This window comes from Salminus brasiliensis, chromosome 16 (genome assembly GCF_030463535.1).
Source record: "Salminus brasiliensis chromosome 16, fSalBra1.hap2, whole genome shotgun sequence".
NCBI classification, from domain to species: Eukaryota; Metazoa; Chordata; class Actinopteri; order Characiformes; family Bryconidae; genus Salminus; species Salminus brasiliensis.
Genome location: NC_132893.1, coordinates 28,652,904 through 28,677,352, shown reverse-complemented (window position 1 = coordinate 28,677,352; position 24,449 = coordinate 28,652,904). Strand labels below are relative to the sequence as shown.

General features: G+C 42.0%; 1 protein-coding gene across 1 annotated transcript in view; it reads right to left on the bottom strand.

Moving 5' to 3' along the window:
- Positions 1 to 24,449, bottom strand: part of LOC140537287 (ephrin type-A receptor 5) — a 95,154-nt gene that overhangs the window by 23,407 nt on the left and 47,298 nt on the right. Inside the window, exons 5-8 of the mRNA XM_072659639.1 lie at positions 23,647 to 23,982; positions 9,725 to 9,849; positions 6,802 to 6,961; positions 6,174 to 6,276 (exon numbers count right to left, since the gene is read on the bottom strand). Of these exons, the coding sequence (XP_072515740.1) occupies positions 6,174 to 6,276; positions 6,802 to 6,961; positions 9,725 to 9,849; positions 23,647 to 23,982 (724 nt within the window). The remainder of the gene's footprint in view (positions 1 to 6,173; positions 6,277 to 6,801; positions 6,962 to 9,724; positions 9,850 to 23,646; positions 23,983 to 24,449) is intronic.

Below are 24,449 nucleotides of genomic sequence, written 5' to 3'. Positions count from 1 at the left end.
GCTGCTCGGCTCTGGCTTTGGGGAGAGGACACGCTGCATTGAGTTGACTGTGGCTGGTGAGTCAGAGACTAGCTTAGCGGTGCATTCGGCTCGCCTGCGTTCCGCTTCCACTTCCTAATTGGACCCCTACCCCATCACAGAACCTGTGACTTCACGCGCACTCTGGCCATGCTGCTAACAGAATTGCGCACGACACCCCACCCCGCTAATACAGGCAGTGCGTCCGGGCTGTGACAGAACGTCACAGTTTGATCGGCACTAATACATCTGCAGATTCCGCTCCGCTGAACAATGCTTCATGCTCCACCGTTAGGCGACTTGATAGCCGTGGAAAGATAGTGCTAATGTAAACAGAGCTGGTTCGAGGCCCTTAGAGAGAGCAAGAGGAGGAGCTGGAGGAGAATACAGAGACAGAGAGAGTTTGGGACGTAAGTTCTTCCAATTCAGTCTTACTCATATAGTGTCTTTCAGAACAGATGTTCTCAAATCAGTCTTTCAGAAATGCAGGTCCAACTTCCTAATGATGAACCAGGGAACCCTCCTATAAGCATGACGAAGAAACCCTGAGAGGAAAACACTCCCTTAGAGCATAAGAACATTTCTTAAGAACATGAAGAAGAGAGCAATCAAAACCCAAAGGAAAACACAGCCTAGAAGCATGAAGAAGAAACCTTGAGAAGAACCACATCTCAAGAGGAAACACTCGATAAGAGCATGAAGAAGAACCACTGAGAGCAACCAAAACGCAAAGGAAAACATGCCCTAGAAGCATGAAGAAGAAGAACCAGCACTCAACACAGCCTAAGAGCAAGAGGAAAAAACACTGAAAGGAACTAAGACTAAAAAAACACACTTCCTAATACTGAGCAACCAATACCCTGAAGAACACACACTCAAAAAACAGGAAAAAGAGCCACTGAGAGGAACCAAGACTCAATAATCTCAGAGCATAAAGAATAAAAGTCGAGAAGGACCAACACTCAAAATAAAACACACCCCAAAAGTATAAGGAAGAAACACTGAGAATAACCACAAATAAACAAAGAAACTCTCTAAGAGCATGAAGAAGAACTAATGAAAGGAACCAAAACCCAAAGAAAACCTCCCAAATAGCTCAAGGAGGAAAAATAAGCTCTCTAAAATCATGAAAAAACACTTACTCAAAAGCTAACTGTAAGAGCTGAAACTGAAAGGAATCAAGACTCCACAAGAAACCCCTCCCTAAGACCATGCAGAAGAAACCCTAATGACAGGTTCACACTACACGATTTTAGGCCTGATTTCGCAGACTGTTTTTGGAGATGCCTCGCAAGCCATGAGACAAGTTTTCAGCAGATTTAATATCTGGACCGGCTCTAAATCCGGTACTGTGAAAAGTGTTGTGACTGGAAGTTAGTGCAGCAACTAGCTACAGTCAATGAGAATGCAAGACACAAGGTGAGGAGAAAGCTGAGGGTGGCAGGAGCAGGAGCAGGAGGCACCAATGCTCTACTATTTGTGTTGGTAACCAAGTTGTATCACACGTCTCTTACAGAGATCCATTTGGGAAAAAAAAATAAAAACGTGTCTTATGCATGGTATTGCATCAGGTTCTGTATGTTTTCATGACAAAACGTGTTTTTGGAGAGCAGATAGACTCGTCATGGGTTCCTTCTGGTGAAAGATCTTGTAATTCGTGACCCCGTGTCGCTGATCAGTGGTGTAGTGTGAAAACCATGACTTTGAGATTCCTGATTACAAGATGAGTCTAAAAGTTGTGTAGTGTGAAGAGTACAATGAACCGACGGTTCTTTAAGTCATCTTGTGTGTGCATGGCATTAGAGGAACCAAGAAAATATGCCCTAAGAGCATGAAGAAGAAATCCTGAAAGGAACTAGGGCTGTTTCTCAATGTGCAGCATTTAGCTGAAGCTCTTATCCTGAGCGACTTACAAGGTTGCTCGTATTACGGAGGTGGGCCAGTGTAGTGTAAGGAATCTTGCCCAAGGACTCTTACTGGTGTAGCGCAGCATAGTCACCCAGACCAGAAATCGAACCCCAGCCTTCCACATGGTGTAGTAGCTCACTGGCAGGTAGTGGTTTTATCTGTTGCGGCACACCAACCACTCATGTTCTCATGTTCTTGCCTGATGTCCTCTTCCACTGCTCAAGTTGCATTCCAATTCTCCAGAACGTCTGGTGAGTAATGGATAGTGAGGTAGTCAAAACTTAGTTTGTTTATTCTGATATGTTGTGAGCCCTCCTGTGGTAGCTTTAGCTAAGCTAGTTAGCTTTAGATAATAGTGACTAACAGCTGGACTCATTGTATTGTGCTTTAGGAATCTCAATAGGTGTCCTCCGTCTTTGTGTCCTTGTCAAGAACGTTCTTCCCAACAACACAAGCACTATTTTCATGTTTTTGGTATGGGAGCATGAAGAAGAAACCCTGAGAGGAACCAAGACTCCAAAGACATGCCCTAAAATATAATATAAATATAAGGCAAAAACACAGCAACCACAACTGGGAAGAAAACACCCCCCAGGACACCTAGGGAATCTTAATGTCTCTAGACAAGCTTCTACAACTTCTTGAATGGGATTTTAAACAGAATTCTGTAGAGCTTTTTAAAACAGCTGCTACACAAGAACAGGTTTTATGCGAAGAGCATGGCTAGGGCAGTTATAATTAAAGAAACTGAATCACACAGAAGAAAGAGGATCAGACAGAGGACAGAAATCTATTAAAGATGGTCAGAAACAGGTCTGTGTTTGACTTCCTGAACTAAATATGCTCTTACAAGAGACATGGTGCAGGTCCTAATGACCTAGCTAATGACAAAAGGTGTTACAGTATTCCAGGAGCAGCGAGGTGAACATGTCTTTTCCTTCCGCGGTAGCGTGGGCCACAGGCCTCTGACAGGCTCTTTAACAGCCCCTGTCCTGTCTGGAGCTGGCGCTCGGGACGGGCTGCCATAACAGCCTCACAATTGCAGCCTTGTAGTTCATTCATGAGGGCAAAAAGGCTATTAACAACTCTGATAGCTTTTCACCCACCAATGTGGGTTCCCTAGTCATCCCCAGGACATTAAAGGTCGCAGGAGTGTCAAGGCTGGGGCTAAAACGATACACTGATACAGCTTTAGGAGTAATTGCTTGAAAGCAGCCCTGTCCTTGAGGGTGCTACAACTGCACCTGCTTAAACAATTGGGCCTGCCTCTCCCGCAGCGGTGCGACGGCTTGTTAGAAATTCTGCCCCTTCCCGGACTGCGTTTTCATGGATCCTCCCCCACAGCTGGGTGTAAATCTCATCCAGGACTTGACAGTGTCAAATTAAGGGCCGTGGTGCGCCTCAAGGGCGGAGGGCGAGAAAATAAGGACCGTGCTGCCACGGGCGGCTGCAGAGAGACAAGCGGCCTTCCGAACTGCTCTCAATTTCCAAGTCATTGAGGATGGACGGCACTGGATGAGTCCTTCAGATGGAAAATGAAGCTCTGACAGTGTTCTCGGAAAAGACAGCATTTGTTAGCTCTAAATCACCCTTGTCGGCCTATCATGAACAGAAGGGCTGTAAATCACTGACCTCATACAAAATAATATTCCAATTCTTTTAGGACATGTTTTAGGATTCAATGAATCTTAAAATCTGAATGTCCCAAAGATTTGATTCACTAAGATTGTTTTGGTATGATTAAAAAAAAAATAAATAAAGAAAATACACAAAAGTTTCAGTGTACGCCGTATTAAAGTAATAAATCTCAAGAAGCAATCTGGCCATGTCATGTGATTAGCATCTGGTTAGTAACACCTATTCAAATGCATCTCTGATTAGTCAGATGAAATCTGATTGCTATGTGGTGAGAAATATGCATATCAGCTCATATACAGCAACGGTAGCAGTCTCCTTTCCATAGAATTGGCAGGGGTTCTGATTGTTGCTTGTAGAGATGAATGCATTTACACATAACATGGTATAACATCTGTCTAAAATGCAGCTCAGACCACCTGCTGAAGTGTTTTGAGCAATCAGCTTTAAATCTGCTTTAAAGGAGCCCATAATGGAAAACGTAGTTTCCTTGGTATAGCTGAATAATGAGAGTTTGGTACGTGGAATTTGCAGATTATGAACTAAACACTGTCAACAACAAAACCCACAAAAGTGAAACAGGGTTGTGAAATGGGCCAATTTCAAAAACCCAGAACTTGACTAGTTTTTTTTTAACGCCCCCCAAAGTTTATATACATCCAGCCCACTGGTGAAACCCTTCCAAAGGCTAAATGCAACGGCTGCAAAACAAGTCTACAAGGGCTAAATGTGAATGTTGGCCGACGGAAGCAAGCACCGGTTCAGTTATCTGGTACGGTGAAGCCTCTGGAGTGGCTAAAAGCTAACGCTGGCTGATGGAAATCAGACAGCGATGTGGCTGCCCGGCATGAGGAAGCCTCTGAAGCAGCTAAATGTGAAAGTGTTGGCCAACAGAAGCAGACACTGATGCAGTTATCTGCACTGAGAAAGCCTCCAGAGCCTGAAAAGTCTACAGCCTCTTCAGCTACCTTATCAAACACACCTCTGAGAGACTCAGAAAGGTCATCAAGTGTCTTGGCAATAATTACAAAAATATGTTTTTATTTGTTCTTTTGTTAAAGTGCTAAACTATGCTAGGCTAGGCTGTGCAGCAACAGTGGGGCAGCATGTTGACAGAAACCGGACAATATAAACACAGAGCTATGATTTCTTTCCAGAGGCCCACTATCAGGGGACAATCAAGTTTCATTCTGAGGCAAAATAACAGGGTGGTAAATAGGCTTGTTAAACTGCATCTGAGCATGTTTTGCCCCAACCAAGGTCACACGCTAATTATTCCTCAAAATAAATGCTGTAATTACGTTACATGTGTCTTGGGTGCATTTACACCTGACTTTGTATGCTATTAAGCTCTATCCTGATAATATATATCTAAATATTATATAATCCCAATAATCAATGCACATAAATGACCAGGTATAAACAGGGCCAAAGTGGAGTAAAATTACTGTAACATCAGGTCTCGTATGGCTTATTCTTTATGACTTATTCTATAAAATAATACATCAACAATCAACAATAATAATCAACAATCAACAATTAATCTACCAAAGTATTAAATATGGTATGTCAATTTAGAATTACTCCAAGAGCAGCACGATGGTCTATAATAAAGAACTGGATGTGTGTGGCCATGTGTGTGTGTGTGTGTTACTGTACAGGGGCTTTGAATGTAGCTCAGTCAATCGGCTTCATAATTAATGTTATTAGAATTCATTGTAAGTCATTTCCAAATGAATGCAGAATCGCCTGAATGTCTGAACCTCCTTTGCAATTATATTTCTGATCAGCATATCACCCCTCACCATCACTGAAGACTGAGCGCTTCCCTGTTTGTTTTCCTGAAACAAGGCCGAGTATCTCCTTTGAACGCGTTGTGCCTGTCATACAAAGTGGGACAGGATGTGTGGAACAGGATATTGTCCCAGGCCTCTCTTCCCGCTCTGCCTTTATTACATGGTGCTGTCGAGGACGAATCTCGTGCCAGACAGAGTGAGAGCGCAGTAAGGAGCAGGGACACACGCATCTCCCACCACTGAGCTGGATCTAATGAATAGACGCAGAGACGTGGACATGCCAATAACTCCCACTGTCAGCCCCCTCTGCCAGCTAATTTGCAGGAGCCAAATTGATTTTGTTGTGTAGAAATCCGATGCCACAGATGATATTAGCTGATTTAGATATATGTGGCGACCTTAAATAAGCAGTGCAGCGCATGCTAATTACAACAGCTAATCTAATCAAAGACCACCTAGGCAATGAAAATAAAAACCACTGGAATGTTTTATCCACATAATAACATCACCACGTTACTTACAGAGGGGTAATACTGCAGTGCATGCCTGTTCATGGAACATGGTGTTGCTACCCACTACACTACAGCACTTACCCTTTACTACAGCCAACAATAAATGTACCTTCTGAAGGATGGTGTGGTGTAGTATTGTATGAGCTGCTGTTAAAAAGACGAGCAAACAAACTGAACTGGAACAGACACACAGTTGGCGGATGTCACAGCAACAACCCCAAGCATGTGTGTGTGTGTGTGTGTGTATGTGTGTGCTATGCCATAGGCCTGGACGCTGAAGAAGGAAAAGCAGCTGTGTTCTCACCTGCCGCTGAGCAGGAAGCCGGTGACCAGCGCCAGCAGGATGATCCCCACGGTAACCGCCACGGCGATGACAGGCACCTGGCCCTGATCTCTGGAGGCAGACACTGCAGAGACAGCAGAGACATCAGGAGGAGTACACACTCACCGCCACACACTCCCCAGTACAGCTTAGCTTCTTTCAGACAAGCTCTTCTCACTACATTTACATTTGGTAGAAGCTCTTATCCAGAACAACAGAATGTGCAGACAGCGAAAAGCCAGATGGATCTGAACACCAGAAGAAAGTGCAGAGATGTACAGGATTAAACACAAAGGCTTCATCATCACAGCCTGGACTAGTTAGACAAGTGAAGACAAGGGTAAAACTACAAGACAAATTACACACAGTTTTTTTCTCACTATAATCCAAACCATATCTCTAGTCATGTCAGATATATAAAATAAAAACAGGTTCAGCAGTGTCTTAGCCATGGCTGGTGACAAATGCGGACTACTGAACTGTAATGACACTTTATTAATATATCATGTGCAATTAGAATGGAATCACTGGCAATCAAGCATAACTGATTTCTAAAACAGTCACTGAATGAGGTGAAAAGGGCTTATGTATGTGTACGTGTTGGGCTTACAGTAAGAGCTGGTTTCAAACTCAAAGCGCCGGCTGAAGCCACCATAGCCTGCGGAGGTTCGTGCTCTGATTTGGAAGATGTATGCTGAGGAAGGCTTTAGCCCATCTGCCACCACCTCCGTCTCCTTTGACTTAATGATGGTGTAACTCGTCTCCTGATCCTGCAGTGAAACACAAAATCACAGAGACAGAAACACAGAAGAGAAAGAGAGAGAGTGAGCAATACTAACAGGAAAGAAAAAAAAATGAAAAGAAAGAAAGTAAAAGATATGGTATGTATATGGTACAGTATGGTATGGTCTGTGTATGGTATTATATGGTATGGTATGCGCACTATGGTATGTGTATGGCAAGTATATGGTATGGTATGGTATGGAATGGAATGGTATGGTATGTGTGGTATGGTATGTGTATGGTATGGTATGGTATGGAATGGAATGGTATGGAATGGTATGGTATGTGCGGTATGGTATGTGTATGGCATGTATATGGTATGGTATGGTATGGTATGGTATGGTGTGTGTGATATGGTATGGTATGTGTATAGTATGGTATGGTATGGTATGATATGTGTATATTATGGTAAGTGTATGGTACAGTATGGTTTGGTATGGGATAGTATGACATAATATGTGTATGGTACGTATACAGTATGGTATGGTATAGTATGTGTGGTATGGTATGTGTATGGTATGGTTTGTGTATGTTATGTATTTGGTATGGTACGATATGCTATGTGTATGGTATGGTTTGTGTATGGTATGTATATGGTAGGGTATGGTATGGTATGTGTGGTATGGTATGTGCATGGTTTGTGTATGGTATGTATATGTTATGGTATGGTATGTGTATGGTTTGTGTATGGTATGGTTTGTGTATGATATGTATATGTGTATGGTATGGTATGTGTGGTATGGTATGTGTATGGTTTGTGTATGGTATGGTACGGTATGGTATGTATATGTTATGGTATGGCATGTGTATATTATGGTATGGTGAGGTGGGTTACAGGTCAGGATATCCTGTGCTTGAGGAGCTGTATGTGGTACAGACTGTGCATTAGAGGAGAGGGCACTTCTCTTTTTTAAAGAGCCTCATATCATTTCCACAACTAGAACACAGCACTGAGGTCATGCAGATCCTCAGCCACTTTCTGTGTGATTCTACCTTTAAATAACCTCAAAAGTGCAGTGGCATGAGGAGCAACTCGAGATGGCCATCGGCAGCTTCGGTTTCAACCTTTTTGTGAGCTTTTGTGGCTAAAGAGGAGACGCGTCTCCACCGACCGCCAGAGCCACACTGCACTAAACGCATCCATTAACACAGTGAGGTCAGCTCCTTCTCTTAATGCGTTGAAAGCTGGTGAAATGATGGGCTGGTCCAACGTCTTTTCTTTCATAATGATGGACACTGATGGACACCACAATATTGCCATAAACACAGTGGTGGTTCCACACATTTCCCAACATGATCCCACAACTTCAATTCTCAATTTAATTCCAGTGATTGTTCTGGATATCATGGCCTAAATCATCACGGTTCTTCTCCTTATGGCACTGCTGTTCTTGATGAGCATCTTGCAGTCTTCAGTCTATGAACAGTGTGATGCTTTTATTAACTTGGCATCAACACAGAATTTGTGGTTATTTATAAATATCCGCTCTGGCACAGCTGCTTCCAATCTGGCTCAGCCAACAAAAATTCAGAGCCTGAATGATCTGCTTCAGAACAGCTCTTCTAGATCAGCACTCTGTCTTAACCATTATCATTGTTATCATTATTAATATTTTTAGTATTATTGTTACTGCTAGTACTACTGCTAAGCAGATCAACGCTATATCAGTTCACCTGAGCATAACAATGTACTTGCATGGTGTTAAGATGACCATACCATTTATTAGTCATTTGTAAGTGGTTTTGACCAGAGGAGGATGCTTCCCCTCAAATCCATGGCGAATATGGAATACCCACAGCTGTTGGGTTTGAAGATCTGTACACAGCTTCTCTGAGGACGTCCGTGGTTCGGATTGTGATGTTCACATCATCACATACATAGGCATCCCAAATCGTTCACTACCAACAACGCTGTTCACTATAATAAGTGCACGACTGCACGTAGGGGATAGTGAACAGGGTGCTGTTTCGGACACGGCTTGGGTTTTCTTCCTCCAATCACCCTGAGTTTGCTCACTTGGGGTTAAATCTGTGCTGGAAACTGGTTAAGCTGGCTGACCAGCGTAGATCTTGACCAAAACCTATGTTTTTGTTTGATGGTTTAGTTGGTCGACAAGCATGATCAACCTGACCAAGCTACACAACCAGTAGGACAAGGCCAGATCGAGCAGGAAGACCAGCATGACCAGCATCACAACGATGGATGAACCATGATTAGCAAGACCAATCTGGTTATCCAGCATCACCACAAGCTAGCTGACCATCATGACCAGTAAGACCAAAATCAAATGCCAACATACACTATGCTGGTCGAGAGCTGGTTAACCAGCTAGCTTACCAGCATAGGGCATGTTTTTCCTCAGCTTTTCAACCACTTGACCATCAAGGACCAGCTTGGATCAACTGAAACCAGCTACACGTAAAAGCTGGTGATGAGCTGGATTTTTCAGCATGGATGTTACAAGTGGTGTTATACAAATACATTTGACGTGACTTGATATCTTTCTCTTTATGGTACAGTAATGTGGTTGGTGTGGCGCAACACATAACACCACTACCTGCCAGTGAGCTACCACACCACATGGAAGACTGGGGTTTGATTCCTGGTCTGGGTGACTATGCTGCGCTACACCAATGAGAGTCCTTGGGCAAGACTCCTAACACTACATTGGCCCAGTAATGTGTAATATGAGTAACCTTGTAAATCCCTCTGGATAAGAGCGTGAACTAAATGCCGTAAATGTAATCACCTTCTCAAAGTACTTGATCTCGTACTCCAGGATAATGCCGTTGGGCCGGTCCGGTTCCTGCCAGGACACAGCAATGCTGTTCTTCGCTGTCTTTCCTTTCTTCACCACAGTGATCGGAGACGGAGCTGAAAGAATAAAAAAAGGCTTCGGTTCATTTCTTTGTTCCGAATCAGGAGAAAACTACTCAGGATGTAATGAAAAGTGTGATGCAATGCAGAGTAATTGCAGAGAGTGTCATACATTAGTATTTGCACTGAAAGTCTAAAGTTGACCCAATTAGCGGTTCTTAATTAAAGACGGACTTGTGCGTAATCTTACGCGTGATAGTGTCAAATATAGCTGATTGCTAATGGTCAACATAAGTATATTCCACCCGTGTTTTCTCAAGGAAAGCAAGCGGCGGAATGTGATGTTTCCCGAACTTCCGAACAGGGAACGCATTAGGATGGGAAGCTTTGACACATACTTTTATCTCGGCTGTTTGATGAGAGATGAAACCAGCTTTGAAAGTGGCTTTGGGGGATGACACAGTTTACTGTTTACACACTCCATTTAGCACATATAAAAGAACACAGCATCTGGTAATAATCTCTGCTAATTCACAAACTCCTCATTACAGTCTGAGCACTGCCAGCCGTAACAAGCATGAAATTGTTTTATACGTACGCTTGACCATAGGATAATTAAATCACCCTCTGTCTGCCTTCTACCTTCACTGAGGCTGGAGTCACAGCACAGCACAGCACTGAAATGCAAATCTAGTTCTCTGCTGACAGAAAATGCCTGTGTTTTATGCGTCTTTCAAAATAATGTCACCTTAGGGATAAGGCTGGGTATTGAAATTCAATACCCCCAACTATCAAAACACTCCATGTCAGTCAGTCCTAAATTTCAATACTTCAGCCTGAAGTCTTATCAGCTTTTGTACAAACATGCCTGTTCCAAAACACAGACTGTTGACCGACTGTCGAAATTACATTCTACATGCATGCTGAAGGTTTTCCATATAATGGACCCAATGCTGGAAAACTGTGACAAACTGTGAACCTCAAACCCTGTTCTGTCCTCTTTCACAAGAAAATCTGCCATATCCAAAACAGAGCTGTAAAACCGTCCAATTCCAAAATGCTAAACTGTTACATAACAGTTTTGACATTCATATTTATGCCCCCAAAATGTACATACCCCAGAATTCCCGCCCTAGCTGAAGAAGGCGGTGAGAGTGAGAATATGGTGCCTCTGTTATGTTCGAAGGGCGTTTTCAGACACATTCATTACCTACATTACATTTATTATGTTAATCAATAACTCTGAGCAGGTGAGCAGCCCATCACCACCAGACTCTCCTAAGTATTGAAAAATATGCCACCTAGAGTTGTTATGCAAACGAGGCTTTGTGACCGTGGCCAGGGAAGAGATGCTGAAAGTGCTACATGAGGAAGCGAAAGCATGGGAAGCAAGCAGGTATCAGCATGGGAAGCGCAGCCCCTAGGCAGAGTTCTGTCTACATACAAGCACCCAGTTCAGCAGAATACGGCGCCCTGTTTATCAAAACTGATGAGAAAGCGCATAGCTTTGCTAAATTGTGCCATGCAAATGTGCTGAAATTCCACAAAGAAAGAGGTGATGCACAAGGATGTACAAGACGTGGACACTACGGTTTGTCCACTATGCAGAAGAGAGAACTGGGGGTTAGCATCGACTGGCTCTATTGACTTGTGTGCAGTATGCAACTGTTTATAACCAATGCAATCTACAATGTGCAGCTTTCAGGAAAAAAGGGTGTGATGTTAATGTATAGTCTGCATGTTAATCAAACAAAGGCTCTCACGCTGATTGTCAAAGTTCAGCCGATTGAGCTAAAAGGACCAATCCTGAAATTCAGTCATATACGACCAAATGGGCTTGAAAATGGGCTAAAATTTCAGTGTATGTCTGACTTAAAACTTGCAATGGCACAACAAAAATCTATGCTAGTAAAAACCAAGCAGTCGGATGCAGATTCTGCCACCAGCCAATCAGAGAGAAGAGCTCATCAATGTATTCATCAGCACAGCAAAAAAGGAAAATGTTTTATTTTAGGGCCAAACTTTATTTTTGTAAATGGGAGCCCAGCCACTGCTGGGCATGGTTCATCCCAACCACAGTCACACATAGATGCATTATATGGAACCTTTATATCAATTCTTCTTGATTAGTCTCTAAACCAATGCCAATTTTATCCATATCCAGCACCTCATACCCTCATTTTTACCTCATTTTTGGTTTAAGCCAAACCCACATTTAGTTTTTAACATTAAAAACACTGAAAATAGCCCTAAAACAGCATCAAAACTTTTCAATGATACCAGAACCTAATGTGTGAGGTAGTTAATTTTGATAATTTGGACATGCAATACATTTACAATACAATTTAAGCTTCTCCAGGTTCTTCTTCTTCGGGGCTTTTTTTGTTTTAAGTAAAGGCAATGGCTCTATATAAAACCATGACCAAGTCAAATGATTGGTGGGAAGCCCATAGAGCTTATATAGCACCAATGTTTCACTATTGTTACGAGGCAAAAAACAACTTTCAGTATTATATAGTACCCATTTTTCTTAGAGCAAGGGTGGCCAATGGGGGCTTGTGTCCAGAAGCCTGCTGATTTCCCTGCTCTAACAGATGAGTTGAATCAGGCTTGCTTGAGCAGGAAAAGTTTAAACTGTGTAGGAATCCGTCCCTTCAGGACTGGAATTGCCTTCCCCTGGCTTAGAGTGTAAAGAGAGAGAGGAGATATTTAATCAGGGCTGGAATTGTTGTTTTCTGTTGTGTGTTGCAGTCCTGTTTGTCAATTCTATACATGAAAACAAATGAAAAGAAGAAAAGTGAAGCCTCTACAGGATGGTCATCACAGAACGCCAATGGAACTCATTCAACTCAATCTAATAAATATTTGCACTGAAGAATTACCACAAAAAAAAAAGCAAGGGCTCTGTCGACCTGCAAGGGTTAAACCTCTCAGTACCTGTTCTCAGCAACCTCTAATTACTGTTCTTTCTCCTTAACCGAGTCCTATCCTGTGACTCCACGCACAAAAACATGCCGTCCGTCTGCATGTGAACAGCAGAAATCTGATCCAGCTGTGTATTCAGAAACAGAAGTGTCAGACTGTAACCGTGAGATAAAGAGTATTTAAGCATGTCCAAATGATCCCCGAGGTGCCGATACAGTACCCCTGCTGCAACAGCATGCCGTTTAGGGGAGCAAAGAAAAGTCGTCTCCCCCTCTTCAAAACAAAGAGTAACCGTATCCCTCCTTTCACCCAGACAAAACTATAATCATTCCTATCTTAAAAGCCTGCAACCCAACACTTGGCAACCCGATCTGCAGGCAGGCAGGAGAGAAAGCTGCTCTGTGGAGGGTGGCCCGGGTCACTTAACCACTCAGGAAGCCTGTTAAACGTTTGACTTGCAGTCCAGCAGGAGATGCAGCCCCTTTGAGTTATTGATTCTCAATAAGCCTTAAGGTGGGCGAGGGGAATTCTGATCTGTATTTGTGATAGCAAAACAAAAAAAATGGGTGGGAGGAGGGGTGGACCTAACAGGTCTCAGGAGTCTCAGTATACTTTCGTAGCATTCATGCATATGGGTCATTCTCAGTAATGTGTGCCGTTTGTGAAGACAAATACAGTGACAATCGTTCAACCCTGTAACAAGCATGCAACCCCTGAAGGGGTTAAAATGGCGAATACCTTTATATTCTAGCACGTTTTCACATCTGTACTCGGCACAATGGCAAATATTTTTGCGTGAAAATGTGTTATAGTATAATATACATGAACAGTTGTGCCATTTAGCAGATGCTCTTATCGAGAGTGACTTACAAGGTAACCCGTATTACAGGGGCAGGCCAAAGCAGTGTTAGGAGTCTTGCCCAAGGACTCTTATTGCTGTAGCACAGCACAGTCACCCAGACCGGGAATCGAAGGGTGTAAAAGCTCACTGGCAGGTAGTGGTGTTATTTGTTGCGCCACAACAACCACATAATATACAATGCTGCTACCTTGCAGTCAGAGTTTAAACACAGTTTACATGGAAACTTTTCATGCCAGGTTTCTTTTTCCCCTACACAGAACTCCCTCTTTTTACAGTTGGAAAGACGTAAATGTAAAATCTGTCGCACACCACGTTGCATCACATCCAAAAATGTGATACCATTGATCAAAAAAGAGCCATGCACACGTGCCATGCATCATTTTGACAGTACTACATTAAGTTAAAGTCACATCGAAATCACAGAAAGCCACAGTAGATCAGATGTGATTTGAAATTTACACAGAGAAGGGCCGCCAGGCTGTGTTAAACAAGCAAATGCTAAGGCCAGGTTATCTCAGCTAGCGTTACTACCCTAGCCCTGTACAGTTCGAAAACAGCCAGTGGGAGAAAGATGCTATATGTATAAACAGATCTGAATAAATAGTTTACAAAGTTTGTTTTGCAGCCTATTGTCACTGAATTCCATGTCTTATGTAATATTTTGTAATTATGGTACTTTTTCATGGGGTTGGGGTGTGGCGGCTTGAGCATACTGCTGCTGCTGCTGAAAAATCACAGAGAAAACTCTGAGCGCAGGGTCAGCTATGCTATGCTACCCTCGGAGCAGAAAGGGTTAAGTGCTTTGCTCAAGGGTAGAACTTACAGTGGCAACCTAGCGGATGTGGGTATTGAACCCACAACCTTGTGATCAATAATCCAGCACTCTGTATAACCACTCCCCTACTGCTGCATTTTTGCTGGCGGATGTAAGAAAGCCCTCTTATAAATATAATAATTAATATCGAGAATAGAACTGTGGTATAACTGCTATAACACACCCCAGGTCGGGCTATATCTGAGATACTGGCACTGGTGTGCTCATCTATTCGGCCAGTGCTGATATCTCATGGAAAAGCAGGTGTTACTGCAGGAATGTGGTAAAACACTTTATATCAAAAGATATAACAGAACTGGACTGTGACCACATTGTGATATTACCATGATAACCTAGGGTCTCTAGTCACTGCCACACTTATAATGCCTTTAGTGAGTATGAATATTTTGCAATCCTCAGAATCAGTACTGTATAATACGGTACAGTGATATCTGCCGTGTTTATATGTGTGCTTCATACAGAACCTTTCACGGAGGTAAATGCCCTCTATCATTATCAAATCACTCTTATCAGCGCTAATTAAACGGCTATTGAAACCATCCGGCGAAACTGCGGTGGACTAAGCACAGCTAAATAAAGCTCAACCAAAATTCCTCCACATTCATTAGAGCAGCCTCTTCGAATTCATTAACAGATGGAACACCTCTTGTAGAGGAAGTGTGGCAGAGGAAGTGTGATGATGGTGCTCTGATTAATGGCTCTAATAGGGAAGTGTTGCCATCCTCCAGTGCGTGAAGCCGCGAACGCTGCACCTTTGCCACAGAGGCAGCCGCTAACGCCAAACAGTGAGGAATGTCACTGCTTCCGCACCCAGACGTGCGAACATTCCTTTTTTCGGCAACACGGATCATGCGCTAGCGAACCTGAGCTACTCGCGCTTCGATTAATCACTCTTATCAAACACGCCTCAAGCTGGGTGTAAGGAACACCAACAGACTTTACTTTTCCTTGCCGGTGCAACAACAACTCCAGGCAATATTGGTTTTCCAGCATTCTTCTTTTCTTCCCAGGCATAGACTTAGCGTGCAATTTAACTGAAGTTAACGCTCCGGGCCTGCGCTTTGGGTCTGGGGAGGAAAGGTCACGGTTTCCAGGACGACCCCATCTGAGTGCCAGGGCGAAGCTCTCAGCAGGCCGTGTGTTTGTAAACAAGTGTTGCTGGGGGAGTCCTGCCGAGAGGCAAGATGAAAAACCTCTGGCAGAGCCAAGCAGCCCACTAGCCAAAGCAGCGCTGAGATATGACTCCTGCCAAAAAGCTCCCATGCCAACCCGCTCCCTGTGAGGAGAACACTGGCCTTCCACAATCCTGCAGCAATGCACTCCAAATAAAGCAATAAAGGTCTTAACCATCAGCGGGTCTGTTCTCCCGCCATACTCATTCAAACATATAGGTTTAAGACATTCCACAGTCGGATGGATTAAAATGTACGATCTCCTGTTATTTGACAAGCAGGCTGTTAGACTGTTGCGCCACCTTAGAGCTGTGGAACCATGTACATTTCTGTGTCCAAGAAAAAAACAGCAAGGTGAATTTACACAGATCCTTGTTTTAATGTAAGGTAATTTCACAGCTCTGGAGTGGCCCTACAGTCTAATCGCTTGATCATCAAATGTAAGGAGATCAAATGTTCAAATCCCAGCAAGGGCTCAGCGCTCCATTGTCCTAACATAAGCATCTAATAGCTGTTTAAATTGGTCCTATGAAAGCCTAAAAGAAACTGAATAGTGAACTGATAAGTATGTTTTTTTTTTATCTCTTGAAAAAAAAAAGTTCATGCTTTACATTTCAATAACAGTCAGATAAAGAACAATTTTTCTTAAATAGTAATGATCAGATTCTGAGATTTGGGAAAATTATGGGAAAATTTGCTTTTAGTCACAGTGCACCAGTAAGCTGGAGTTCACTATCAACAGTACAGTTTTTTTTTATTATTATTTTTTGTCATAGTTACTTTATTATTTACATTTTTATTACTTGGTTTGGTTGTTTTAAAATCTTCTATTTGACATTTATCTCCTCTAAATTATGGTTTTACTTGTGTCATTTTGTCTTATTTATTCCCATTTGTAAATTATTATTATTATTTTATTTTATTTTATTTATTTTTTATTTTTATTAATAATTTCCTCTTGTTGTTAATGAAATGTCATTTTGATAATTTTGTATAAATTTATATTAAGCTTACATTTTTTAAAAATGTTTTTAACTTTGCTCATTTACCCCTGCTGCTTTTAATCTAAGATAAATAAATAAAAAAATATTGTTGTATTTATTTTTATTTATTTATTTATTTTCTCTTTTAATCCCTGTTTATTGTAAATGCTTGGCTACCTCACAAATGAGGGTCACCCTCAATAAAACTCTAAGTGAAAATAAAGGTTGAATGATTGATTGATTGACTGATTGATTGATACGTAGATGCAGTGTGGACAGATCTATTGAACTGTGGACCAACACACTGGCATGTAGTTAAAGTTAAGGGTTAGGAGGCTTCCTGACGGACATGCATTGTTGGCACTGTCTACAAAAACCTCAGAGACATCTATAACTGTCATGACTGTCATAACTGCCTAACTCAAACAAACGACCTAAGCACGTCCTGTCACAAGGTACATGTCGTTACCGCAGAGCCTCCAGCACCACGTCCTGCGGCTGTTAACATGGAACGCCATAAAACCACTAAGACTGGAGTGGGGGAACAAATGCTAATAAGTGACTTATTCAAATGACTGATTGGGTCACCATCTGCAAAGCGCCTTCGACTGCTGACGGAGGATCCGATAACAGATAGGCCTGCCCTGGCTGTGAGCGGGGCAAAATGCGAGCGCTCTCAAGCGCATGCCAAAAGCAAGTCACTAAGAGTAATTAGGAATATTGAGTGTGGCAAGTCTTTGCAGATTGATATGTCAATTACTTGCTGTGAATGGGCAAATATTAAAAGCTCACAGAATGGTTCTGCAAATGCCACCACTTACGTGCCTGTCGACATTCATCAGGGAAACATGAGCGCACTTCAGAGGCATGCGAAAGACCAAGCACTAATCACTTGCACCTGCATGCAATTCAGCTTGTTTTGAAATCTAGTTCACTTCAAGTGCTGGAAATCAGCAAGCATTTGATCAATCTACACAAACTGTCCTAGTTATGAAAGCCAAAAAAAGAGGGGAAAAGCAGACTTTACATCTTCCTCTTTGTGGAACTGCCTTGGAGGCTCCGGTTAGCATGCCGGCGTGACGCGAATTCCGCACGCAAGCTGAGCTGAAGCCGCGTGGCAGGGCTGTCTTGGGCTCCAAAATCATCATTTTGCTTGTCACCATTAATAGTGTTTTAAGGAGCCTAATCCTTCTGTTGATCTGAGAGCACCTTAATGAGCCAGGCAGATGTTGAAGCCGTACCTCCACTGTCCCAGCGAAACGAATTAGCACCTTGAGATTGTTTTTTTGCATGCTACTTAAGTGCATCGGTGGCACTTTTCGTGACAGAGACGAATCGGCGAGGAAATAAGTGCAAATATTATGTTAAATATTTCACCCTAAATTAGACTGCGGCAGTTGCTCGCAGAGGTTGCGTAAAAGGCCTGGGAGTTTAGTGTAATGGATTACGCGGAGGGGAAATAAGGAAATAAATAGCGTGGCTTCAGCGGCACCTGTGCCACCTGCGCTGGCCATGTAGAAGGGAGGGGGGAGGCAAGAATGGAGGAAGGCTCTAATGCAGGGATAGGGCTTCAAAACATTTCTGGAGGTCTAGAGGTAATGAGAAGGAATGTTGACGTGATGAGCCCAAGTTTTTTTTTTTACGTTTCCCGAATCAGTCTGAAATATCAGTATTGGAGGCTATCAAGGCCTAATTTTAAGGTGCTCTGGTGGGTTGGATGCCAGCCTTGCGGACTATGCCAATGAAAACACAGCATTCCTTCCTAACCCTTCCAAGGCTAAGCGCAATGTCTTCATCAGGTTCCCCGTGACTCTGAGTGGTGCTTCACACGGTCTGGTAGATTTTAGGCTCTTTTAGTCTCGCTTCCATTTTCTTCCGGAGTAGACATTGCGTTTAGCCTTGGAAGGGTTAGGAAGGAATGCTGTGTTTTCATTGGCCAGTCAACCACACACCATTCTGACTGTACACTGAGAGAATCTGAGACTGAAACTGAGGAGACTCGTAAATAGTTATAAAAAGTTCTTGTTACAGTTGTGAAAGCTATGCTAGGCTAGGCTAAACTGGACTGGGCTATGCTACTGTGGGCTGTTTTAGTGACATAAATAGCCAATAAAAGCCTTGCTTATCTTTTTCATTTTCATAATGCCTTCTGTAAAAGGAAAACCAGCCACTACTGTCATTTCTTCTGTGGCAAAGTAACAGGGTGGTAAATAGGCTTGTTAAACTGTGTTTTTTTGCATTTTGGCTCCAACCAATGTCCCAAACAGACTATTTTTACATTTAAAAGGCATTCTTTGAAACCTTTAATGGATCGGCATTAACATTAAGCTTGATCAAACTCTCATCCTATTTAAGGCTGTTTTTTTACATTTACATTTACGGCATTTAGCAGACGCTCTTATCCAGAGCGACTTACAAATGTGCTATTTACCCAAGAAAAACCTTAGCTAGTTTGAAAAGACTAAAATTCAAAGATACCTTAAGATAAGTTTAGACATTACTAAACACAAGTCAATAAGGAGACCACTCTGCTATTCGTTCAAGTATTCTCTGAAGAGGTGGGTCTTCAGTCTGCGCTTGAAGACAGTAAGCGTTGGACTCTGTCGTTCAGACACCCAGGGGAAGCTCGTTCCACCACTTTGGTGCCAGGACAGAAAAAAGCCTGGACGCTTGTCTTCCGTGGATTTTGAGGGATGGCGGGTCGAGCCGAGCCATACTTGAAGCTCGAAGGGCTCTAGGTGCGGATCAGCTTTTGACCATTGCCATCTTAGTATGGAGGGGCTGGTCCGTTCTTGGCTTTGTAGGCCAGCATCAAGCAGCTACAGGAAGCCAGTAAAGAGAGAACGTAGCAGTGAAGTGACATGGCTTTTTTCCCATTATGGTCTACTCACTCGTCTTCACAGAGATTACATATATAGATGTATACCACAATCTTGCTGCAGTGAGGCATGTTTTTTTTTTAAAGGGACTTATCACTTATGACACTGTGCGATCATTTTTATGAACAAATTTATCATCTGTAATTATCGGCCATATATTTTTTTATGTATTTATATAATACATATATGTATTGTCAAATAAGATATCGCCCACTGATATGTCGTGCATTGTGAATATTTAGCAAAAACAACAGTAACTGTTGCTGTATTTTTTTGATAATATGTCAGTTTATAGTATTACAAGCCCTCCTGGAATACAATTTCCCAGGAATTGTATTAGATCTGTATTAGATCACATTTCCGTGTCAACATTACTGGGATTTAGACTCTGGCTTCTGTTCACACTTAACCCCTTTGTGTTTAATTACCAGAAAAAGGAACTTAACTGCTCTTTGTGTGGTTTTATCACCTATAAATATCAGACTGAACTCTGTATCTGCAGACTTTCCATATTTGAGCACTCAGATCTTGGAATCGGTGCCAAATAAACTGGATCAGGACATCCATCCTGGATCAGGAGCAGTGGTTGTTTTGGTAGCATTCCTGTGATATGAAGCTGCAGTAAGATTAGATAACCATCAGACAGAATAAAAAATGCAGTTTGATATGTGCACACTGTAGACGGCACTGGATGAAACAGAAGGTAATGGAACAGCGTTTGCTATTTCTGTGTAATGGAACACAGCACTCCCAACACAAGGAAGGGCACCATACGGTGAATGCCGATATTTCCCTGCTTCCCACTTTCACACAACAAAAGGTCCAGCACTTTGGCACGCCGACTGGGTCTTACAGCACCTACCAAACACTGCGCTTAGCCTAGAGCCACCCAGTTCACAAGAAACGCTGCTGCCACTCGATGCATCGACCCGAACAGATTATCCCGACTGCAGCCGCGCTGGGGAAGTGAGTGTTCTGTATTCCACATCAGTCTCCTCGCTGTCCGACGTGAAATCCCTCATTTCAAGGCTGCCTTATCGCAGCGGAACCGCTTCACACACACGAGGCAGGCTTCACACACACGGGGTACAGAGCACACAACAGGTTTCTTCGCAGCCGTCTCAGGACGAGCTCAAGTAATTACAGGACCAGCTCAGATAAAGCAGATTTAGCATCAGTATCCATTAGGGTTATCAGTACCTTAATGAAAAGTCAATGGCAGCCACTCTCACAGAAAATGGAACGAATGTGTGGCCTGTGTATGTGTTTGTGTGAGTGTGTGTTCTTTTTAGGGTGGGGGGAAGGGAAGCACAGACCCTCTGATGTAAATACAATTATGTGAAACAATTAGGACACCCCAACCCATGAAAACCTTGTGGTTTTTAACACATTTAGATGTATGGACATTTAACAACTAAACACACACAACTGAAGAAACATTGTTTAAACATCATTTGTAAAAGGTAATTAATGCAAATGCAATTATCTTGCATAGAAAAAGTTAAAGTCCAGTTTAAGATCTGGACTTTGACATGGTCATTCCAGAACTCTCCATTTCTTTCTTCTGAGCAATTCTTTGGTGGATTTACTGGAATGTTTAGGGTCATTGTCATGTTGCATGGTCCTTCATAGCTTCAGTTTTTGGGCAAATGGTCTCACATTTTCATCATCACCCTCAATACAATAAAGAGTTGGTAATGGATTCTATGATGGAGAGCAGCCCCAAACCATGACATTTTCCTCTCAGGTTTTTGTACTTGCTGTTTGGTTTGTGCCAAACAGGACTTCAGTTAGTGTGTCCAAATAATTTAAATGTGGATACATTTGGAGCACACTGTTGCATAGGTTCTGGTATTAGTCTGGGTGTTCTCCAGCAAACTGTAGAATGACTGTAGAAGTTTAGTGGAACGGTTGATTTCTAATTGTTCAAGGTTCCTTTTTAATTCCTTCCCAGACTCATGTGTATGCATCGACAACCTTCTTTCTGAAGGCCTCAGAGAGCTTTTTTGAGTCTGGCCATGGTGATCTTCACCATTCCCTTCAAGAATCAAGAGAATAACAAACTAAATATATTTTTAAACAAGTTTAAATAGGGTTTAAATAAGACAGGGTCCTTCAAAATTGTCTCAAACTGTCTTCCATGTTCTCATCATTCTAATATTCTGTAAAAACATTTTTCTCACAAGAAAGCACATTTCTATGTGCTTTTACAAGTTTTTTACAAGTTTACATTTTACAAGTTTTTAGTATTTGTTTAGTTATATGTCTATATATGTTAACAAAAACAAGGGTTTTCATAGGGTGTCCTAATTGTTTCACATGTGGCTCATACAAAATAAGTCTCAGTCCGTCAGGTCTCCTACAAATCAACATTAATTAGGTCACGGCACAAACGTTCTGACCTCAGTAAACATGTAGGGCGTATTCCTGGTAGAAGCAACCACACAAACACAGTAAAGTCTGCTTAATTATCGTCTCTACTCGCACGGCCTTAAGCAGGCCGCAGAAACAGCACTGTCGTAATGAACAATGGAGTAATTACAGTCCAGTCCAGCCGCAGTGTCTACTTTGTGTTCAGAAATTACATGCTGTGCAACTGTAAATTAGTGGATTTTTCACCAGCACCTCCTGAACTTGGACTACGACATTTAATCTGAACATTATGGACTGAACGTTCCTGCAGTAAACAGACAAACACTGCAAAGTATGCAATAAGCACACTTATATGGACGTTCGCCTTTTAATTGCAGACTAGATCTCCTGATGGCTGCTTATTTCTGCAATATGGAAGGTCCTATCAGTCCAGGTGCTGACAACAGCCTTGTAGGAGGCTGAGTTTGAGCCTGCTGAGGGAAGCTTGGAGAGACCAGGCCTCACAAAAACAAAGTTTTGGAGATAACAGGACCAGAATGTCACTCCTAAAAATAGTTGACACAATCTGTCCAGACAGTGAGCCACTCAGCCACTGAGCATCATGGCTATGGGCTCACCATTCTCCCAAGGAAATTCCCATTTCAAGCCTTATGTACTTTTACTTTCTCAATGACAAACAAGCTAAAGCTCATCTAATTACTGCTAATTACAAAATGCTGATCAGATCTGATCCTTCTGCACTGATGGTTCATGTCCTTATTAGTACTGTAGTAGACCCGTATCCATCATATCTGTCCTTCTTTCCTCACATTAAAGCTGCTGCTGACACCAGATGATGACCCCGGTGATATGCACACACACAATAAAGTGTGATGTTAGTAAAAAAAAAGATGAAGGATCACTTGGCTATGTATCTCTATGGATAGTTTTGCCAATCCTAGAAGCTGGTCAGATCATGTCATATATGTCATATTTGCTACTTGCTGCAGATTTCTGTTTATTCAGCTTGCACAACCCTGCAGTTTGACCACTCAATTTAACCACTAGATTGCAATACGGCTGCAGAATCCCATTAAAGCCAGGGTAGTACTCCGCTCAGCGTACTGACAGAATGGCAGTCTGACTTAAACTCACATTATACACATTAATGGAATGTGTAAAGTAAACACTGCCTTGTGGGGGAATTAACTGGATCTCCCTCTGAGGAGTACATTACTCAGCCCAGTACAGTGAGTATCAGCAAACACCACTAACAGCACTGAACTTGCATTGTCCCATATATCAAAAGAAACCTCTGAAAAGCTATGTGCCATGATTGGACCATCCGCAAGTCAGTGGCCATCCATGTCAACTGATAAGAAACGAATGTAACTTACGACTTGGCATGTTATTATTTATTCGAAAACCTCTTTTCCATCATTTCCAACATTCCAGCTTTAGCGATATACTAACTTCTTCATCTTGTCCTAGTGTGAAAAATGTTTTGCAACGTTTAGGTGTGTTATTGGGGCTTTTTTTCATTAGGTTTTTTTTGCACACTTGCAAAATTTGCAAAACTGGGTGTATGGAAAACCCACTTATGTAACCAACAACACTTAATTAAGAACATAATTTTGACTTTTCAAGACTTCTTGAGGTTTTTTCTTCCTGAGAATTGTATTTTTGAACATTACTATATTGCTTTCATAAATCTGATGACAGTTGTTCAGATTTGTGTCAAAAACAGTTTGAGCTGATATTGATGAAATAGCCTAACACATCAGCATGAAAACAAACAAAGGGGACAAACCATCAGCAGAAAGTCCTAGGCCGTGCACACTCTTACCTGCTTGGTTGGTCGTGACATTGAGGGAAACATACTGACGCAGGGGTTTGGTCAGTTCAGACACGCCGTTCACTGCCTCCACCTCAAAGGTGTAGTTGGTGTGGGCCAGCAGGTCCACCACCATGACTGAGCTGTTCCTGAGGCCCGAGCGCTGGGGCAGGTAGCGGACATGGCTGCTGCATGGCTCATAATGACCCACGTCGGCACTGATCTTCCTGCACAAGATGCTGTAGGTCACATCCTTCCTTCCACCTGTCTCCTCCGGGGCGCTCCACTCCAGGAACACACTGGTCTCATTCACGTTGGAGATGGCGTTGCGTGGAGCTGAAGGAGGCTCTGTGGGGAACGGAGGCCGTTAAATATTTAATGGATAAAGTCATTTTTGATATGATTTAATTGCACATAAAATATCATAACAGAAAACAAACCAAGTGAATGAATGAAGGAGGTAAAAAATATTTATACATAAGTAATAAATCAGCTAAGAGTATAATTATTTGAACAAAGAACATATAAGATGAAATAAAAATAAATAAATAAAAATGAAATACTCAATAACAAAATAGTTTTGTAATTTTTATTTTCAAAATTAAAACATAACTAAAAGTATGTAAACAAACAAAGGATATCACAAAACAAAGTAAAATAATGATAAAATGCAGTTTTTACATTTATAAATTTCAATCAAAAGGTAAAATCGTAGAAACAATGTATTATTATTATTATTATTATTATTATAAACATATTGTATACTACTACTACTACTAATAATAATAATAATAATAATAATAATAAACTATTAT